Source organism: Oratosquilla oratoria, chromosome 9, assembly GCF_046742065.1.
Source record: "Oratosquilla oratoria isolate Oo_2021 chromosome 9, ASM4674206v1, whole genome shotgun sequence".
NCBI classification, from domain to species: domain Eukaryota; kingdom Metazoa; phylum Arthropoda; class Malacostraca; order Stomatopoda; family Squillidae; genus Oratosquilla; species Oratosquilla oratoria.
Window position 1 is genome coordinate 59,019,267 of NC_134785.1, and position 20,015 is coordinate 59,039,281.

A 20,015-nucleotide genomic window follows, 5' to 3' on the forward strand; every position below is an offset into this window, starting at 1 on the left:
TCAAAGAAATCTTAACTCTGCTGACCCAGTGATATCATGTACAGAACTTGCCTGACTAATGCCAGGCGATTTCATTCACCCTGAGAAAAAAATATTTGATCAAGATAAACACCACTATCTTGAACAGAAGCGCATTTTGATAGAATTGCACTAGGGGTCAGTACTTATAGATATGATGAAATAATTCAAATGATTTTGGTCTTTTGTTCCTAAATCTCTTGGCTAGCTTATTCCATTCAGCTAAGGATTTTGTACAAGTCTTATGGGTTGCAATGAGTTCTATTGTGACAGTTAGTCTCTTTAGAATGAGGTCCTATCTTCAACTGAATAAAATTGTTCAGTGAAGTCAAAATGAAAGTGGCAGTTGCTTACAAGTCTATCAAAATAAACACCATGTAAGGACGGAGCCTTTATTAGTACGACGTTTCGCTTGTTACGGATTTTTTGAGTACATAATTGTAATACACAGGACTGACATTAAATAAGAGTAATGGGGGAGGGTGAGAGGGAGGAAAGAGGCAGAGAGAGGGGGAGAGGGTCACTAAATATTAGGAAAGGTTAAGGAGAAGTTGGACCAAATGTCTGGGAACAGGAGAGGTTTAGGATAAGACGGAACAATTGACTGGGTGTAGGACATTAGCTCACAACCAAGGAACAAAAAGAAGAAAATAAGAAGGGTGAGCAATTATCTACTGAGGATGGACAACGATCTTCAGAGGAAAAAGGGAGTTTGGAGAGTAACTAGAGACAGTTCTCTATCTCCCTACCACCCTCCCCCTATTCCACCCATTTCTCTTATTTGATCTCAGTCATTTGTATTATGAATGTGTACTTGAAAAAACTGTAACAAGCAAAACATATTAGTAATAAAGGCTCCATCCTTATATGGTGTTTATTTCAATGGACAGTAAAAGTCATCATAGTGAAGGTTTGGCTTTTGCTCCTTCAACATGGGATCCTACCTTCAGTTGAATGTAAAGATCATCCAATTTTAACCATGATAAATCTATAAAGGAATCATTATGGCATGGGGATTAATATAGATGACTGATTTTCAGGTGAATGAAATTGTCGTACATTACCAAGAAAATTTCTATAAAGATGATTGAAGATATGAGATATACATAATTTTTGTACCATATAGGAATGAAGTTAAATGTGGATGCACAGATAGTAGAATATAAATTTGCAAGAAATAATTATTCAAAGAAGGAACATCCTACTACCTGAGATTTTCTAATGTAGTTGGAAGTCATCATCAAACGGCTCTTGTCACGAACCGTCACTTAATCTTAAACTAAATTGTTTGTCCCCCAGAACATACCAGACTGTCGTGCTTGACCCAGAGGGAGACTCCCAGATCGATCCTAACTGGGTCATTTATAACAAAGGTGCTGAGATCGTCCAAACAATGAACTCTGATCCTGGACTTGCAGTTGGTATGTGTTCAGTTCTTTATATTTTCTTTCCTTTTTTATTAATTTATTCATTATTCATCTGTTTATCTTATCATCTATCTATTACACTGGTCTACATCATTTTTGTTGTCAGGATTTTTTTGATTGATTCCAAATAAATTCAGTGTGCCAAATTCAAATCTGAAATCCATTTTCTTTGATCACCTCTAGTTTTCATACTGTTTTCCCATTTTTATGTGTTTTTTATTATTGGTTGATTTTACACAAATAATGAAATAATTGTCACAATCTAGCATGTTTTTTATTTGCTGTATTAAACCTCATCACAATTTGATCAGTTCTATTAATCCAATTGCCAGTGTACTTTATACCTTTAGTTGGAAGATTTTCTTTTTTACACCAGATACTTGGGTACAAATGTGGTAGGAAAAGGTGGAGTGAAGGTGGAGGTAGAATGTAGATTGAGAGAAGCGAGTAAATGCCTTGGTGGATTAAAAAGTGTAATGAGGAATAGACATTTGGGAATGGATGCTAAGAGGAGACTGTATGAAGGAGTGATTGTGCCAACAGCACTGTATGGGGCAGAAACATGGAACATAAAAGAGGAAGAGAGAAGGAGTTTGAATGTGTTTGAGATGAGGTGTCTGAGAAGTATGATGGGGGTTACTAGGCTAGATAGAGTGAGAAATGAGGAGGTGAGGAGGAGAACAGGGGTGGAAAGGGAGTTGGGAGATAGGGTTGATGAAAGAGTATTAGGATGGTTTGGACACATGGAAAGAATGAGTGAAGAAAGACTAGTGAAAGAGGTGTGGAAGGCAGATGTGGAGGGAGTGAACATGAGGGGACGTCCTAGGATGAGGTGGATGGATGGGGTGAAGGGGGCTTTGGGGAAGAGGGGAATGTCTGTTGAGGAAGGACGGGAGAGGACAGAAGACAGGGGTGAATGGAGAATGGTTGTACAGACGCTCCTCAACTTACGTTTTAGTTACGTTCCGAACGGCCGAACGTAAGTTGAAAATGAACGTAAGTTGTTACTGTACTATACATCGGTAAATTCTATTACCGTATCTTATAAAACACCCCTAAATCATTAATTAAACACATAACATTGTAAAATAATAACATTAATTTCAAATAGATTAAATTCAAGCAACATAAATTGAGATGGTGGAGGAGGAGGGGGAGAAGGAGGCAAGGCATGTTCAGTTTGTCGTCTGCGCAATGTAAACAATGGACGCAACGTTGTGCGCAAGTATTGTTTGAACTACGAAGAGCGCGGTAAACTAAAAATTTCACTCAAAAAAAATTTTTTTTTTTTTTTTTACCGTCAGTTCAAACGTAAAATCGAAAAAATGTAAAACGAATGAACGTAAGTAGAGGAGCGTCTGTATATGGATGATGCTGTGATGCATGAGGTGGAATGGGCGGGGGGATGGGGGGTGAGGTAGTATGTGTGAGCAAATTTTGACACAGCCCGAAGGGATTTCTCCTCCTCTTCTCCTTTTATGCATGAGGGGACGGAGATGGGGGGTCGCCGATTTAATGAAGCGGCCTTGCTGTGGATGTGCTGCATCTTGTGACACTGCTTCTGACCCAGGGCAGTGGACAAGGTGCAGGGATGACCCGTCATCCAGGAGGTGCAAAGATGAGAGGGAGGGTGGAGGGGTGTGGAGTGTATTCAGGGATGGAATGGGTGGGAATGATTTTATGCCTTTTCCTTTTTGGCTACCTCCCTTGTAAGGGGGAAAATGCCTTGGTATATGTATGTATGTATGTACAGGCTTAGTCTATACTCCTATTTACCTGGTTTCATACAATCCTTCCACTTCTTTATTTTTGAGTAAAGAAGGTTTCAAATTTATCATTTGCGATCTATCTTAATCTTGCTACGAACTAAGTGCAATTTGTGATGGCACTACTTCCCTATGCCATTGTTGTTGTATTGACCTCACTGCAAATCAGTCCATTTGTGTACTCCTCCGCTGTACTCCGCAGCAATTTTCTTGTAACTGATCATTTATCATAAATTACTTATTATTAATCCTATATCTCATTATCCAGCTTAAGATTGCCTAGTATTGGTCGAATTCAACATCAATTTGTATATTGGCACCATAAGATAGCTAGTAAGGGCAGTTACAATATTATATAACTTGCAGCAATATATGGACTAACATTACCTAACACAACTTGTATAAGCTACTGCATTACACATGCATATCTTTGTGTCATTTTGTGACACATCATGGAACATCATGACATAATTTTCTGAAAAAGTTATACAAGTTTATTATTTAATTGTATAATAAAGTAGATAAAAGTAATTAGTTACTATAGAAAGGTTTAGATATACATGCAAGGACCTCAGCCAATGATTTGTATGGCTGTGTTGTCATATTTTTTGTTATTTCAGCAGATCATCAGTCCTCATTCAGACAGTGTAGGGATGGGAGGTGTGCATCTTTGTAAGTCTATGCACACACAAACTATGGACCAGTCTCCCTTACAAGTACAATAGCCAAAATTTGTGAGAAAGTTATCAAAAGTAGATGGACTAAACATCTGGAGGAGAACAATATACTAAATCCAAGACAATTTGGATTTAGACAGGGAAGGTCATGTGCCATAAATTTGATGTTTCTACTCAAGGTTAATAGATATAATGCAAGAAAGGGACAGAGGGGCAGACTGTGCTTTCCTGGACTCACAAAAGGCATTTGATAAAGTACCACACAAAAAATAATTAAGAACACTCAAAACAACAGGAACAAGGAAAATTTGAAATGGATGAAAGATTTCTTGCATGGAAGAAAAATGAGAGTGGTGCTCTGAAATAAAATACCTACTTGGGAAGAAATAATAAGTGGAGTCCCACAGGGTTCAGTACTGGCTCCGATAATGGAATGGGTGGGAATGAAATAGTTGGGAGTGGATATATGAATTTTGACTTGGCCACGTCCCTGTTCAGGGGGGGAAAGCCCCTGGTATATAGATAGATGTATATGATCATGAAAATAGACAGAATCCTGCTGTGCATTTATATAGTGATACAACACAATGAAAAACTGTCAAAATTTATTTCACAGGAAAAATCATGAATGCTTTCAATAAGACAATTTTTATTTTATAATATTTTTTTCAAAATCGTACAACTCAGTGGCAAAGGAAATTTGAGTAGAAGAAATCCATCAAGTAAAATAAATCCACAGTGTTTCTCATCTGAAAATATCAGTTTACGAAGAAAACTTGTTTGATAAAGTAGATTCTGCAAAAGGGCAGGTTTTATCAAGGGTTGAAATAGTGGTGCAGAGGATAATTTTCATATGTCATTGCTATGAGGCTACACATCAACACGATGTAACTTTGTGACAGGCTACAGTCGTAGACCATAATGAAATGGAAAATTAGATTATAATGCTATTTTACTAATATATTCTCTTTGAACTTCCAATAGGTTTCCACAGATTTGGGGGAGTTGACTTTGAGGGAACCTTCTTCGTCGATACTGAAATTGATGATGACTACGTAGGATTTATATTCAGGTAAATATATCTCTTTAGTATTTGACAGACATGTGCAGTCTTATTTTGTAATTGCAGTTTTCCTATCATACCAATAATTCCATAGATAATATTAAACCCTACACACTTTCTGTCCTCTCACAAAATTATACAAAAGCATTATCTCCCTGACACACACAGACACACATATACAAATGTAAAGATCAACCTAAATTATTCTATAGATATGTGAATGGTAAACTAAAAAAATAAACAGGAAATAGTAAAACAATGTCAAGGGAACATAGAATACACAGAGGGCATAGAAATGGCTGAAATTATGAAAAAAATAAAATTATCTTGTGTTCACTAAAGAAAACATACACAATTGGGATGAAGAAAGGGGAAAAAGATCCCCCCAGTTAGAGAAATAAATGTGACACAGACAGAAATAAGGGACCAAATAGTAAATCTTGATGTCAGAAAATCACACAGCTTTGACGGAATTGCAAACTGGATACTAAAAGAATGTATAGATGAACTAATGGACCAGATATATAAAATAATAGATTGCTTGCTCAAAGAAGGGAAGGTACTGAAAGACTGGAAAAATGCCAATATCATACCAATATATAAAGGGGGAGACAAGGAAGACCTAACAAACTATAGACCGGTCTCTTTTACAAGCACAATAGCTAAAATATGTGAAAAAGTCATCAAAAGTAGATGGACTAAACAACTGAAAAAAAACAATATTCTGAATCCAAAACAATTTGGTTTTAGACAAGGAAGATCATGTGCCACAAACTTGATTTTTTATTCAAGTTTAATAAATATAATGCAAGAAAGGGACGAATGGACAGATTGTGCTTTCCTGGATTTGCAAAAGGTGTTTGATAAAGTACCACAAAAAACTATTAGGAAAACTCGAAACAACAGGTGTACAAGGAAAATTATTTAAATGGATGGAAGATGTCTCACATGGGAGAAAAACTATCAGAGAATCTTACAACTTCCTAAGATCTAAAAATACAAGTCACACTAATAAAGCCTAGACTAGAGTATGCTATGACACTATGGTCACCCAATACCAAAAAGAATATAGAAAATTTAATGAATCCAGGCCATGAAAATGGCCCCAACACTTTCAAACCTATCATATGAGGAGAGACTAGCTAAATTGAAACAAAGAAGAGAAAGAGGCAACCTGCTGATCATTTAAAGAATCATGAAAAGCATGGAAGTCCCTGATAGAGAGGACTTACTAAATTAGGTTCTGGAGTCTAGACCTACCAGGACAAGGGATCATGTAACCTTTAAGAGGTGCAGCGGCTTGAGCGACCAAAATGACTGCCCGGGGTATGTCTAGAATACCCTGTAATCCGTAAGGAGGGCGATAGTCATATGGAAGTTACTAATTAGTGATCCCAAAAGACTTAGGATAGGGCTAGCAACCCACTAAGACTCATTTAACTGCTCAAGACACACAAAGTGAGCCTCGGACCCTATGGATTAAGCAGTTGACGGCCCGGCGATCAAAAAAGGATAAAAATAGTCTACAGAGATAGAGAAAGATGGAGAGAAATTAGGAAACGAGGACCACTGGCTGACAGGAGATAATCCTACCAGGCAGATGGTAAGAGAGGTAAGAGAGAAATACAAAAGGACGCGAAAAGAAACTCAAAAAGGATAATTATAGAAGAGACCTGAAAAAAAAAGTTTTCCACACAGAATGTTGGATATCTGGAACAAACCAGATAAAACAATAGTGTGTGCAAAAACTATACATGAATTTAAGAACAAACTAGACACTTTGAGATACAAAGACAGGACATCATGAGCATAACTCCCCATAAGATAACTAGGTAAAAATGCAAGAAAGGGACTGATGGGATGAATGTGCATTCATAAATCTACAAAAAGCTTTTGATAAAATCCCTCACAAAAAAACTATTAAGAAAACTGGAAACCATAGAAGGGATACAAGGGAAATTATTGAAATGGAGGGAGGACTTTTTGCATGGAAGAAAAATTAAGGTAGTGCTTAGATATAAGAGTCTACTTGGGAAGAGGTAATTAGTGGAGTTCCACAAGGATCAGTATTGGCTCCAGTAATGTTTGTTATTTATGTGAATGATGTGGACAAGGGTGTGGAATGATACAATTAGGCAAATGAATACACTAGAATCTTTGTTTTATGCTCAGACTTATGTATTATATATACTGTTGCAGTTACCAAGACAATGCGAACTTCTACACGGTCATGTGGAAGAAGAACACACAGACCTACTGGCAGGCTACACCCTTCCGTGCAGTTGCCGAACCTGGAATACAGTTGAAATTGGTGCAGTCCAACACCGGTCCTGGGCAGATGATGCGCAATTCCCTCTGGCACACAGGCGACACCGTGAGCCAGGTATGCTGCCTAACCATGAACTCTGTAAGACCAGACAGGTGGAGATCAAATGTTGCTATACATTTGGTTTGTGAGTCTCATAATAATATGAATGGATTCTCATTGTATCTTTTTTTTTTTTTCTTTTAGTAGAAGAATTCCATTGTAAAGAAGTCAGAATCACTTATACTAAACTTAATGTAAAGTTTGAGCAAATAAATGATAGTTCAATTTAATATGACTAATGAACACTTTTTCCTACATGAAATATAGTTTCATTTATGTATTTTGTATAATGTCATAATATTTGTACTAAGAACTACAAATATTTAACAATTTTGAAAAAAAAATGCAGACTTGACTTATGAAAAAATGACAATGTGACATAGGTACATTATGATAAATATTCAGGAGTATGCAATGATTCCTCAGTTCAGTCTCTGTTATAACTAAAAAAAGTTTCTTCAGATGCGGCATGGGAATTAAGTTCTCTTGACAATATTTTGGTAAAATATCACTTAAATTCTTCAACAGGTCAAACTCCTATGGAAGGATCCTCGCAACGTAGGCTGGAAGGAGAAGACTGCTTACCGGTGGCTCCTTCTCCACAGACCCAAGGTCGGCCTCATTCGCCTGAGGATCTTCGAGGGCGAGAATATGGTAGCTGACTCAGGGAATATTTACGACTCAGCACTCAAGGGGGGTCGACTCGGTGTATTCTGCTTCTCTCAAGAGATGATCATCTGGTCTGATCTCGTATATAGATGCAATGGTGAGACTTGTCCTTAAAAATTTGAGTTAAATGTTTGTAGTTGATGTGCAAATCACATGTACTTGTGATAATTACATGAATGTGTACAAGAACTGTGAGAGATTAGCCAGCTGAAGAATGCTGTCATTGTTACGAGTTTCATTTTGGAGCTGATAAAATAAAATGCACATTTGTTGTTAGCTGCCTAGGGCATCCCATCAGGCTTTTCAAGTGATATGGTTTTGTATACATGAACACACACGCATCAACTAAGATTGAAATAATGAAATCAAATTTCCAAATTTATTTCACTAGGGAGAATGATTTTATTAACCACTTCAGAACGGGACTTAAATCTCGCGGGCAGCAGCCAATGCCAGCCGTATGACGTGTCGTAATAATACTCGCATCATAAAATATAGTCACCGCTTATATCGATCGTTCTCTCTTTCACCCGCGAATTTTGAAAACCACAGAGAATGGGATTCAGGGCGCATTTGGGAGAATGTAAAAATACAGGGGCGACTACAATAAATATAATCAAGACGCCGATATGGCAGCGTCGCGAATCCACTTGCTCCTCATGACGTGTGCGGCACCGTATGGAAGGAGTTAAGGAAGAAAATGTGTGCATTGATAGTGGGTTAGAAGAATACAAACTTTGGAAACACTGGCTGCGAGAAAAGTTTCAGGGCTTGATAAATTATCAAGATAGATTCTTAAAGGGAGTACTTGGCAGAGATGATTCACAGTGTTCATTGAAAGGAGTAATCATGAAGGATTAGAAGAGGACAAACGTAGTATGAGTTCATAAAGGAGGAGGCAGAGATATCACTGAATAGTTTGGGTTGCTCTTTGCATTCTTCCATAATGTTCATAGTTCCTTTTTTTCCTCTCTTCACACTTTTACATACTGGTTTCTATAGTTTATATATATTTGCCATTTTCCAGGTTTTTTATCATTTCTCCATCTTTTCCAAGCTTTGTCTCTTCTATCTTTTGTCTCACTGCATCTTCTATTGAACCAGTATTTAATGTACACCTCTTGTTTCTGTCTTGGTACATACCTATTCACTCCTTCATTATAGATATCCGTCAAGATCTCCTATTTCTCTTCCACTTTTGTCTCTTCCATGCAGAATCTTTCCTAATTTGCATTTTGAAAGAATTTAGTTTTTCAAAGTCAGTTTTGTTGTACATCAATCTTCCTTTTCTGTACTTTTCATTTCTCTCTATATATTTTTCTCCTTTTAGTTCAGTCTTTATAAGTATATGGTCACTCTTTCCAAAAGGTGTCTTGTTTTGAATATTATCCACAATTTCAGGTTCTGGTATGAATATTAAATCCAGTCTTGATGGTTCTTCATTATTTCTGTATCTGGTGTTTTCATTGACCTATTGTGTCATTGTATATTCCATGGGCATGTCCAGTAATACATTACCCCACAGGTCTTCTCCACCCTTCACTGTCATTTCCTCCCAACAAATTTCTTTGCAGTTAAAATCCCCATAATTACCAGGTTTTGTCCACCCTTTAGTATTTCATTTAATGAGTGCCTTGTATCTTCTAACACTTTCAAATGCTCATTCCCTTTCCAAGTGCTTGTTTTTGGGGGCACATAAATCACCACAAACTTTCTACATTTCGTGTCCTTGTCTTCAACTTTTATCATGATTATTTCTGCATTGTTCTTACCCTCAGTAATCTTTGTCACATTCAAGTTTTTCTTGGCCAAGAACATGATTCCTCCCTGTTTCTCATTTCTGTTTTTAACCCAATAATTGTATAACCTGTGTCCAACATTATTGGGTGGTATTAGACCCCTTAATTTCATCTCCACAATTCTCATTGTATCTGGTTTTTCATCTAACAGGTAATCATTTAATTCATTCAGTCCTGAAATTAATCCGTCAATGTTACTATAGGCCTCTTTTATTTTTTTTTTCTTTCTCCATCTTTTTTTCTGTTTTTGTTTTGCCCATTCTGATGTACCATTTTCTCAGCCTCATGTCGATTACCCTCATATAGAATTCCTTGCTTTCAGTCTCCTTTCTCTTTGCATTTTTTTTCCTTGCCTTCATCTTTTAGTGTCTTCTCCTTTTCTAATTCCTCAACACTCATTTCTCTTTTTATCCATATCTTGTAGTGTTCACTTCTTGCCAACTTGCTTGCTTTTTCTGTCTTCTATTGCCATTTGTGATCTTAGTTTTATCTTTAGGGATCGATTTCTTTCCTTACAATGTCCCAACCTATACACTTCATCTATATCTTTCTCTACTTCCTGATCACCATCTTTTATTTCTTTTAAAATTGATATTGCTGTTTCTTTTTCTGCTTTTTCTCTCATGTACCTCACCAGACCATGTTTTTCCCTTAGTCTATATACCACAACACAGTTTTTCCTATCCACTGCATCTCTAACCCAATTTGCCTTTTCTTTAATTACTTGATTGTATCTTTTGCATTTTCCTGCATCTGTTGTTGTACTATTTCTTTAAAGGCAATTTCTTAATTTTCTCTGTTTTCCTTCCATTTCTTAATCTTTTGCATACTTTCCTCACCTAAGTTTTCTTCAATTCTTTCGGTCATTTCTTGTATTTTGTTATTTAGCTCTTTTTTTTCACTATTGGTAGTGTCATTAATTTTTTTCTTTTCATTTTCATGCTTAACCTCTATTATATAATTTTTCATCACCTTGAGTTTAGTTCTTAGTTCTGTGTTAATTCTTTTTAGATTGGATATCTTGATGTTAGCTTGGGCTAAACATTCCATTAATTCTACAGTTTCTTTCCTTAGATCCATGAATTCATTCTCCCACCATTTTCTATTATTACTCATTTCCTTTTCCACATCTAAGATTTGACTCAAATTTCTTCTCTCGTACTTACCAAAGCCTGAAAATGGTTTTTCATTTTATATACAATGTCTTGCTGGTGTTTTGATTGGTCTGTTTACATAGCACTTTGGCATGGTACCCCTAGATGTCTCTGCTATTGAGTCAACTTTTTATTCAAAATTATTTTTTTCCTGTATTTTCTCTAAGTAAAACTAGCACTACAGAGAATTCATTATGGACAACCACAATTGCTCCCCCTCCCATTCAATATAAACCAGGAATTCTTTCATTGTACAATTAAGGATTTTCGTCTTCTACGGGGCACAAATGAAGAGATGCATGTGTGTGTGTGTGTATATATATATATATATGTATAAACACACATATATGTATATTAGGATAATATAATGTAGCACTTTTGTAAAATGAGACTTATTAACCCACTGTCAGAGAATAAAGTAAAAGAAACTGAAGATCCATATTTTTCAACCACAATCTGTGGTCCACTATCTGCTGAAAAGGACCACAGATAGTGATCGAAATATATAGAGCTTTTGTTCCTCTTATTCTTCGACATGGGCATGTCCAGTAATACATTACCCCACAGGTCTTCTCCACCCTTCACTGTCATTTCCTCCCAACAAATTTCTTTGCAGTTAAAATCCCCCATAATTACCAGGTTTTGTCCACCCTTTAGTATTTCATTTAATGAGTGCCATATACTCATCATATCTTATGAAAGAGATAGATTGATTAGGAAAAAGTAAAGTGGCAAACCCCAAAAACTCAGTCCAAGTATATGAAATAATTCATACAAGGTTTGTTAAGACATTTGAATATATTATCAAATGAATGCATTAATGTTTGAAATATAATTTACTATGTAAAATTGGAATACATTTTTTACGTAATGTAAAACAGAGGAGAAAGTATATCCTCAAGCTGTCAGGAATTAAATGCAAAGTAGTTAGAGACAACTTTGCCAACCACGTCATCATTTGATAAACCAAGCTTCTAATCAAGGCAATTATAAGTAATGCTAATATAAGTTTTGAAATTCACTTGGATAAACATCTAAGTAAAATATTTGTGTATATATTTTTTTAATTCGATATTGTAGCTTATTGTGTACATGTGTGTTCAAATGTTGTGTTCAATATTTTCATTTGTTCTGAAAATTATTTACATCCAATATGATGTCATGTTTACATAGCCATAACTCTAATCTTGTTATATTGTAACTTTTTTTCAGATCATGTTCCGGAGGCCATCTATAATCAGCTGCCACCAAACCTCCAAAGACAAGTTGAGATAGACCGTTCACGACCGGTCCCTAATGGGCTGTAGGACTGCCATGAGTTTACCAAGCCTTTGCAGACTAAGGACAAGAACAACAGAGTTTCTTGAATGATTGCGGAGAAAAGAAAGGTCTCCTATGTCCTCAAATTATCTTATCATCTTCACAGTACCCAATGTGCCTCAAGTTCTAAGTCAAAAATATTCATTATCCATTATTTTTACAAGAAAAGTTTGAAAAAACACACTCCACTTCAAGAAAAACACTCAGCACTAACTGAGGCTTCCAGTGTGTTCAAAAATTTGGTTTATGGGTGTACAGACCACCACGTGCACCTTTATATTACTGTTTACGTTTCAAAATGTCATCCACTTCTGCCAAAGATACATGTTTGTAAAAACTTTTCCTAGACAGTGGCACCCCAATATTCATAATTCTATGGGAAAATAGATATGCCAAAAATGTATTTCAAACATAGAAGAAACTCAACGAAGATTCTCAATAAACCCTGGCTATGATATCATTTATATACAATATTAGGATCTTCTGTTACGCCTACGCTGTTATGGAATAAGGTTAACACAAACTAATTATTCTGTAAACAGTGTTACAAGAATGATTAATAACTGTAGTGGTATCTGAGAGACAAGTGAAGGAAGAGACTAAAACTAACTGCAGTTTAGGGCTATCACGAATATATACATTTTCCTTCCAGGTACTTTGGATGCTGCATCAGAATTTGCTCCCAAATGTTACAGCTGTGCTGGTCACAACACCTAATTCCATCATCTTATAATTTTGGGTCTTGGCATATTACAATGAAAAATAGTGGTGGATACAAGAGTAGCTTATATCGCTGCTGATTTCAATACTGTAGCTTAGTGTAATTTATTTCTGGCTTATCGAGGTGCTATTTCAAATGTGAAGCTATGCATTAGACAGTAAAAAGGATAACCATAATATTTGCTTCAAATCCTTGGGAGAGTAGCCTGCTTGTTACAAAATGAGAACAGGTTTTCAATGCAGATGAGGAAGTGTTGCTGAGGGATCCCAAATCCTCATTTTTGCATCAGTAATTAAATATACAACAAGCGTAAAGACACAAGGAATTGTAGTTCTCACAATTTCATCTTTCATGAAATATAGAATAACTATTCCTTTAAAAAGAGCAGTATCTTCATGACAAAACCCAGGCATTTGCAAAGTTTGTTTTTGTGGCTGATTTATTCACTGGACAATCAGCCACATGTTTCACTTAAGAAGACCGAAGTAGTCGCCATTAGTGTAAGTAAATTAACTTAGAGTAAACTAATGACCATGATCTGTGAAATTAATATCTTAATTGTATTTTGTGCTTGCATTTCACACGAGCGTAGACATCTGCTGTTGTTACTTCTACTCGTTATCCATGTGCACTTGCATTATCCATTATCAGTGATTATCATATTTTCACACATCTCTCAGCGTCCATGATTAGTGTTTGTAATAAGTAAAAATCCTTTTTTTTTTTTATCTTTCTGTTATCGTACTGTTGTGATCCACCCTAATTTTGCACTCTTAGAAAGAAAAAATATGTATTAATGATTTCTAGTTGTTATTACCCCATACATGTTAGTTATACACTGTTTGCCTCGCTCGTTTTACGCTTCCATATTATCAGTTAACTTGTTTATTGTTATGTTGTTGGTACCGAGTTTAGGTTGGTAGAGCTGTTTCCAAACAATTGTTGTTGCTCCTCACTAACATTAAATGTACAATGTTCAGAAATAAAAATTTCAACTCGACTATACTTTTCATTAGAAAATATATTACCTGATTCTGAAGGAGTTTCTTTGACTTAGAAACATATATACATATACCAAGGACTTTTTTCCCCTTACAAGGGAGGCAGCCAAAGTCAAAAGGCATAATTCCACTCCCACCCATTCCACCCCCATTCACCACCCCTCCTTCCCTCTCATCTTGGCTCCTCCTGGATGATGGGTCATCCCTGCATCTAGCCCATCGTCATGGGTTAGAAGCAATGCCGCATGACATGGCACATCCACAGCAAGGTCACTTCATTTAGTCAGCAACCCTCCACTCTGTTCCCTCATGCAGTAACATTGAAGATGGCAAGGAAACCCTTTGGGTTTTGTCAAAATATCATTCACATATAACCACTCCCCCTATTCCCCACACACTCCCTTCCATGTGTCATAGTATCATCCTTACACAACCATTCTTCACTCACCCCTATCTTCTGTCTTCTCCCATCCTTCCTTAACAGACATACCCCTCTTGCTCAACACCCCTTTTACCTTATCCACCCATCTCATCCTCGGTCACCCCCTCATGTTCACTCCTTCCTCCTCTGCCTTCCACACTTCTTTTATGAATCTTCACTCATTCTTTCCATGTGTCCAAACCATCCCAATACTCTTTAATCAACCCTATCTCCCATCTCCTTTTCCACCCCCACTCCTCACCTCATTTCTCATTCTATCCAACCTTGTACCTCTACCATACTTCTCAGACATTTCATATCAAACACATTTAAACTTATTCTCTTATGTCTCTGCCCCATACAGTGCTGTGTGAAGTGTATATAGAAGTATAAAAATCCCAAGCAAAAAACAAAAGCTGTGATGAATGAAGCATTCAAATTGTGTATAAGGTGCCTGAGCAATATATAAGTTGCAATTTATAACTTGCAAGATCAACCGGAACATATAGATGGAATAAAAGTGGTGTAACCCGACATATTGTAACATCACCCACGGAAAATTACGCCAGACCTGGGGAACATGTTATACCAGAAAACTGCCTCCGTGGGTGGTATTAGCGCCCTCTCGTCGATGGACTTAACCGTACGATGGTGTCGTTCTACTATTCCATTTCCGCTTGGTCGGTAAGCAGCCCGGAAGAAGCGTCTCGTGTTCCACTTGTCCAACATGTCTTTCAGCGCCTCCGACCGAAATGCTGTGCTATTATCCATCAGGACTTCATCCACTGGGCCCCATTCCAGAAATATCTCATTCATCACTCACGCAATCTCCTCTCCAGCCTTCAGCTCCCGCCAGACGGCGAAGCGTCCCTGGCCGCAATCGACCATTGATAAGTACTTGCCTCGCCGATGGTGGGTTACATCAACCGCCAGCCTCCTCTAGTTTTCTCCCACACTAAGTTCCCCCGTCAAGTGCGGCCTGGGGGCGGGGTCTATTGATTCACATCGGACGCACGCTCTCACCGCCCGCCGGACTTCTTCCCTCGATATATTCGGGCTAACATTCCTTGCCAGGAACAATGGCCTATCGACACCTAGGTGGTGAGTTCCGTGCAACTCTTTCGCTCGGAGGGAACTTGCAGCGCACACTTCAAGCTTCTCGTCTTGTTCTTCTTTCACTTTCAACCAGCTTTTCTTCACTCTGGTTAGCGCATCTGCTTTGCTCATTCCCGACGGCACCTCACTCACCCTTATCTTCATGCCGAACTCGTCTATTAATACCCTTGATATCCCAAGACGGGGCTTCACAAGGACCTCTGCAGCCCCCTTCGGGCATACTCTCTTCTCAGTCGTCAGCACTAAGTTCATCCACCCCGCTACTGTAACTGAGTCAGTCCTGATTTTAATCTCACGCTGCCCCCATTTCAGTGCCAAATTGACTCCTTTTATGGCCGCGTCCAACTCCGATACGTTGATGTGATGGTAGTCATCCTTTTTTCGCTGCCACGTCCCATCTTCGACTACCACGCCCCCTATCTCCAAGACGGCGCCGGTTGCTATGCTGCTCGCGTCGCACCACACTACGCCTCGGCCCTGTTGTGGTGCGTTTCACTGTCCCCTCACTGGATCATGTCTCATCCGTTCTACGGCGTCACGTATCATCGTTAGCGTGCCCTCGTCAATATTATCTCCCCAATCCTTCGACCCCGACCGCCTCTTAATGTAGCTGCACGCTACACGGAGCCAACCGGCGATCGGGTAGTGACCCACCAATTTGCCACACAGGGAGAAGAGCTCTCGTTTGTTCATTTCATCTTTAACCTTCGGGATCTCGTTGCCTCTCCTGAACACCAGGTTTCCGGTCCCGTCTCTTTCCAGTCGCAGCCCGAACACTGCTCCTTCCACCGGTTCTGGCTCCTTCGCTATTAATCTGTATCGAGGCAAATGTTCCACTACGTCCGACGCTGACACCATGCTATCATCCACCAGTATGTCATCGAGGTACGAGTCAGTACCCTTCTTCGTCGTTTCAGTCTTCTCCAGTACTGTCTTGAGGATTCTCGTCATGATCCTCGGGGCCGAGCAGAGCCCAAACCCCAATCTGGTTAAGCAGTAAGCTCTACCTTTGTATTTCACAAGTTGGTATTTCCATAGCTTCTTCGCCACGTGAATTTGTAGGTAAGCCACCCGCAAGTTTACAATCGTGGACGCCCCCCTCATTCGGCGCCATCTGCGTAGGGTCTCGCTACATACGTCTACAAAATCATCGCCAGTATGACACCTCACAAACTGGTTCAGTTCTCGGAAATCCAACACCGGTCGTACTTTGTTCTTGGTTGGCTGTACCACTGCCATCAAGGGCAAGATTCCACCCTCCACCGGTTCCTCCCAAGGACTCAAAATTCCCTCATCAATCCACCGCTCCACTTCAAGGTCAAAGTTGTCCCTCACCCCCTCTCCGAGAGTCTGTTTGTAGCAATCGACTTTGTTCTTCAAAAGAGGTGAGGCTTATTTCGGGTACCACTCTACTTCCCACTTCTGGCCATCAAACTCCGCCAGGAAGTCTTCGTCCTCAATCGTGCAAGGCGCCGCCCTCTCGACAGGGTCAGGCTTCGTGGTGGCACTGCCCTCCACGGCCCTCATTGCCATTCCTATATCCACTTCCGGCCTCAGCCGGGTCCTCGTCCTCTCTTCCGTACTCGTATCACGTATCGCTCCTATCCTCACTTGTCCGGCGATAAACGCGACTTCTCCAAGCTGGGCAATTGCATCCATTCCAGCACCACGTCAATTCCCTCTATAACCGTTCTAATGACGAGCACTCTTAGTCATATCGGAATGCCCTCTACCATCATTTCAATTTCCTGGTCACCTTCGCACTTTGTCTCCCTCCCGTCGACTGTCATCAGGGCCACATCTCTGAACTCTTGAACCACGTCGGTCGTTACGATCGTGCTTGAACAGCCGGAATCCATCAGCTCCTTCGCGCGTCTTCCTCTCAGCCAGACACCCACGGTTGGCATGAGGCTGAACGGCGTCCTTACATTTCCTCGGCGGCCCCTTGCGTAGTGGCCGCCCGTTTTCCGTTTCCCTGATTGCAGTGCCGAGGGATATGTCCTGGCTGATTGCATGCGTAACAGACGAGTTCCACCTCTTTACAGTCCCTTGCGAGGTGACCTAGTCGCCGACATTCGTAACAACGGACCCGATATGCCCCCCGCCATCCGCTGTAGTCACCCCTGGGCTCCCCCGTTTTCCCTTCTCTCGCCGCGGCCGGCAACGGCCCTCCGTCCTTTATCCGGGTCAGGAGCCTAGCGCGGGTTTTCAATTCGTCCATACTCGCCGTCGCCGCATTGCTTATTTCCTGCAGTCCAGCAGATATGCAATCTGGATAGACACTCAAAAATACCATCCCCACTAGTTTCTCCAAGCCTTCGCTCTCTTCGAACGTCGCCAGGCCTGCTAATCTTTCTATTTCGTTGGCGAACACATCAACCTGTTCACCTGCCCACCACATTTTTTGCAGCTGACAAAACGCATCAAACGGGCTCTCACCGAAAGCTTCCTTTAAACTCTTCTTCACCTTCCCCGCATCCGCTTGATCACCGGTCGTCATTTCCAGATAAGTGGCTAACGCGTCGTTCTCCAAATTAAGGGCAATATAACTCGCCACGTCCGTCACTCCCGTTAGCTTCGCGACCAACTCCGCCTTTTTAAGCCACCCGATGATATCTCCATTGCCGTCAAACGGCCTCAAGGTGATATTGTTCATCTTGAATGGCTCCCTGGAGCTCGTAGGCGCGGTCATATTAGCGCCTAGATAGCTTGTAGTTCGGAAAGGTGATTTACTCACTTGTTTTCCTTAGAAATCCCGCTCCTGTGGTTGCTTCTGGGTCAGTCCTTAACCCTCCTTGGATACGCACAGCACGGTCCCTATGCAAATTTTCCCACCCACCTTCATCCACTCATACACACATCCACACACCCGCGGCCCTTGCTATGCACTGTCACCCATACCGACACGCGGGCATCCCCCCCCCCTTTCTGGGGTCACCAACACCCGCGCGCCCTTTCACCCCCCCCCCCCACACACACACCGGGGGTGCAAACCGCTCGTCCCCGTCAGTGCCACATTCACTACTTTCACACCACAACGACTCATCTTTCATCTTCCCCACTTTAGCCTTAATGTCGCCTATTACCAATGTGTACTTAATTTTTTCTTATCTATTACCTGACTTAAATCATCATAGGACTCTATTTCATCGTCTGAACTCTGTGAAGTTGGTGCATAAACCTGAACTATTTTTAGAGTGTACCTTTTACACAGCCTAATCATTATCCAAGCTACCCTGTCTGATAAACTACTGAACTTGACTACGTTACCAGCAATCTCTCGGTTTATCAAGAATCCTACTCCACTAGATCTTTCTCCTTACCTCTATAGTAGAACAGGTGGTGACCATCTTGTAATTGTATCAGCTTTTCTTCCGCTCTTCGGACATTGCTCAGTCCTACGATGTCCCACTTGATCTTATCTAGTTCTTCCATAAAACTCTCCAGCCTGTGGTCTTCTGAGAGAGTTCTTGCGTTGTAAGTATAGATCTTAATTTTATTTGTATTGTTTAATGTCCAAGAGTTAGATCTGCTTGGAAAGTGCTTACTCACATTAGGTGGCACACTGCCCGTAAGCACACGAGGCAATGCGGTTGGACCTTTAGGAGATGATGATCCAACAGGAACACCCGGTTTTGCTTTGGTTGGACTATTCACGGTTGCTAAGAAAGGATCTTGGCAGTAATCTCATCTCCTTAACAACTGGTATTTGGTGAGGTACTTCTCTGGTGTCACCTTATTCTTTATATTCGGTGAATCCTTATATCAATAGGGTGCACAATGGTCCACGCCGTCATTATGACGGTACCCCATATATCTATGAGGAATTTCCATGTTCGCCATCAGGGACATGCCAGTTAGCAGTGGGTCCTGCGACTGTATTTACCTAGTTGTATTTAACGGGAAGGGGAGCTATGCTCGTGGTGTCCCGTCTTCATATCTCATTTCATCTAAACTATTTTTAAATACATGTATTGTTTTTGCACACACCACTTTCTCATCTAACTTGTTCCAACTCTCTATTACTCTGAGAAAAGCTGTTCTTTTTCATCTCTCTTCTATAGCTGTCTCTCTTGATTTTCTTTCCGTGTCCTCTTGTATTTCTATCATCCCATTTTATTAGATCCTCTCTATCAATAATTCCTATGCCTTTCATGATTCTGTAAATAGTTATCAAATATCCTCTGTCTCTTCTTTGCTCTAATGCTGTAGCTCAAATTTTGCTAGTCTCTCTTCATATGATAGTTTTGAGAGTGTTGGTGCCAATTTTGTAATTGCTCTTTGTATTCTTTCAAGTTCTGTTATACATTTTTTGTACTTGGTGACCACATCGTTGCTGCATATTCCAATCTTGATCTGTGAGCTGCTCTTCGTCTTATTTTTTTTTTTACAAAACCTGTTCGATATGGGTGACTTCGGTACCTCAAATTCTTAAGATCACACGGGTCGTCATCGTCTTCACGGATACTGACGGCCTGATTATTATTGTACCTCG

General features: G+C 39.8%; 2 protein-coding genes across 5 annotated transcripts in view; one reads left to right on the plus strand and one right to left on the minus strand.

The window, feature by feature from the left end:
• The window catches only part of Tsp (Thrombospondin), a 139,839-nt gene extending 125,857 nt beyond the window's left edge, over positions 1-13,982 (plus strand). For all 4 annotated transcript variants that reach the window (XM_076190596.1, XM_076190599.1, XM_076190598.1 and 1 more), the window contains 5 exons: positions 1,318-1,439; positions 4,873-4,960; positions 7,151-7,334; positions 7,848-8,085; positions 12,154-13,982. In XM_076190596.1, coding sequence (XP_076046711.1) covers positions 1,318-1,439; positions 4,873-4,960; positions 7,151-7,334; positions 7,848-8,085; positions 12,154-12,248 — 727 coding nt within the window. In that variant the 3' untranslated portion in view covers positions 12,249-13,982. The remainder of the gene's footprint in view (positions 1-1,317; positions 1,440-4,872; positions 4,961-7,150; positions 7,335-7,847; positions 8,086-12,153) is intronic.
• Positions 13,983-15,343: 1,361 nt separating this feature from the next.
• Positions 15,344-16,471, minus strand: LOC143028080 (uncharacterized). The gene is made up of 2 exons (XM_076189720.1): positions 16,175-16,471; positions 15,344-15,997 (listed from the first exon to the last, which is right to left on the minus strand). Exons 1-2 carry the CDS (start codon positions 16,469-16,471, stop codon positions 15,344-15,346), a joined length of 951 nt encoding a protein of 316 aa, XP_076045835.1.
• Between the last annotated feature and the right edge of the window lie 3,544 nt (positions 16,472-20,015).

What these genes read in the sequence shown, in the direction of transcription:
- LOC143028080 (XM_076189720.1), bottom strand. Translation starts at nt 16,471, where the DNA reads ATGACGAGAATCCTCAAGACAGTACTGGAGAAGACTGAAACGACGAAG. An exon ending in TCTCCCTGTGTGGCAAATTG is followed by an intron (nt 15,998 to 16,174) that starts GTGGGTCACTAC and finishes GCACCACAACAG; the next exon opens with GGCCGAGGCGTAGTGTGGTG.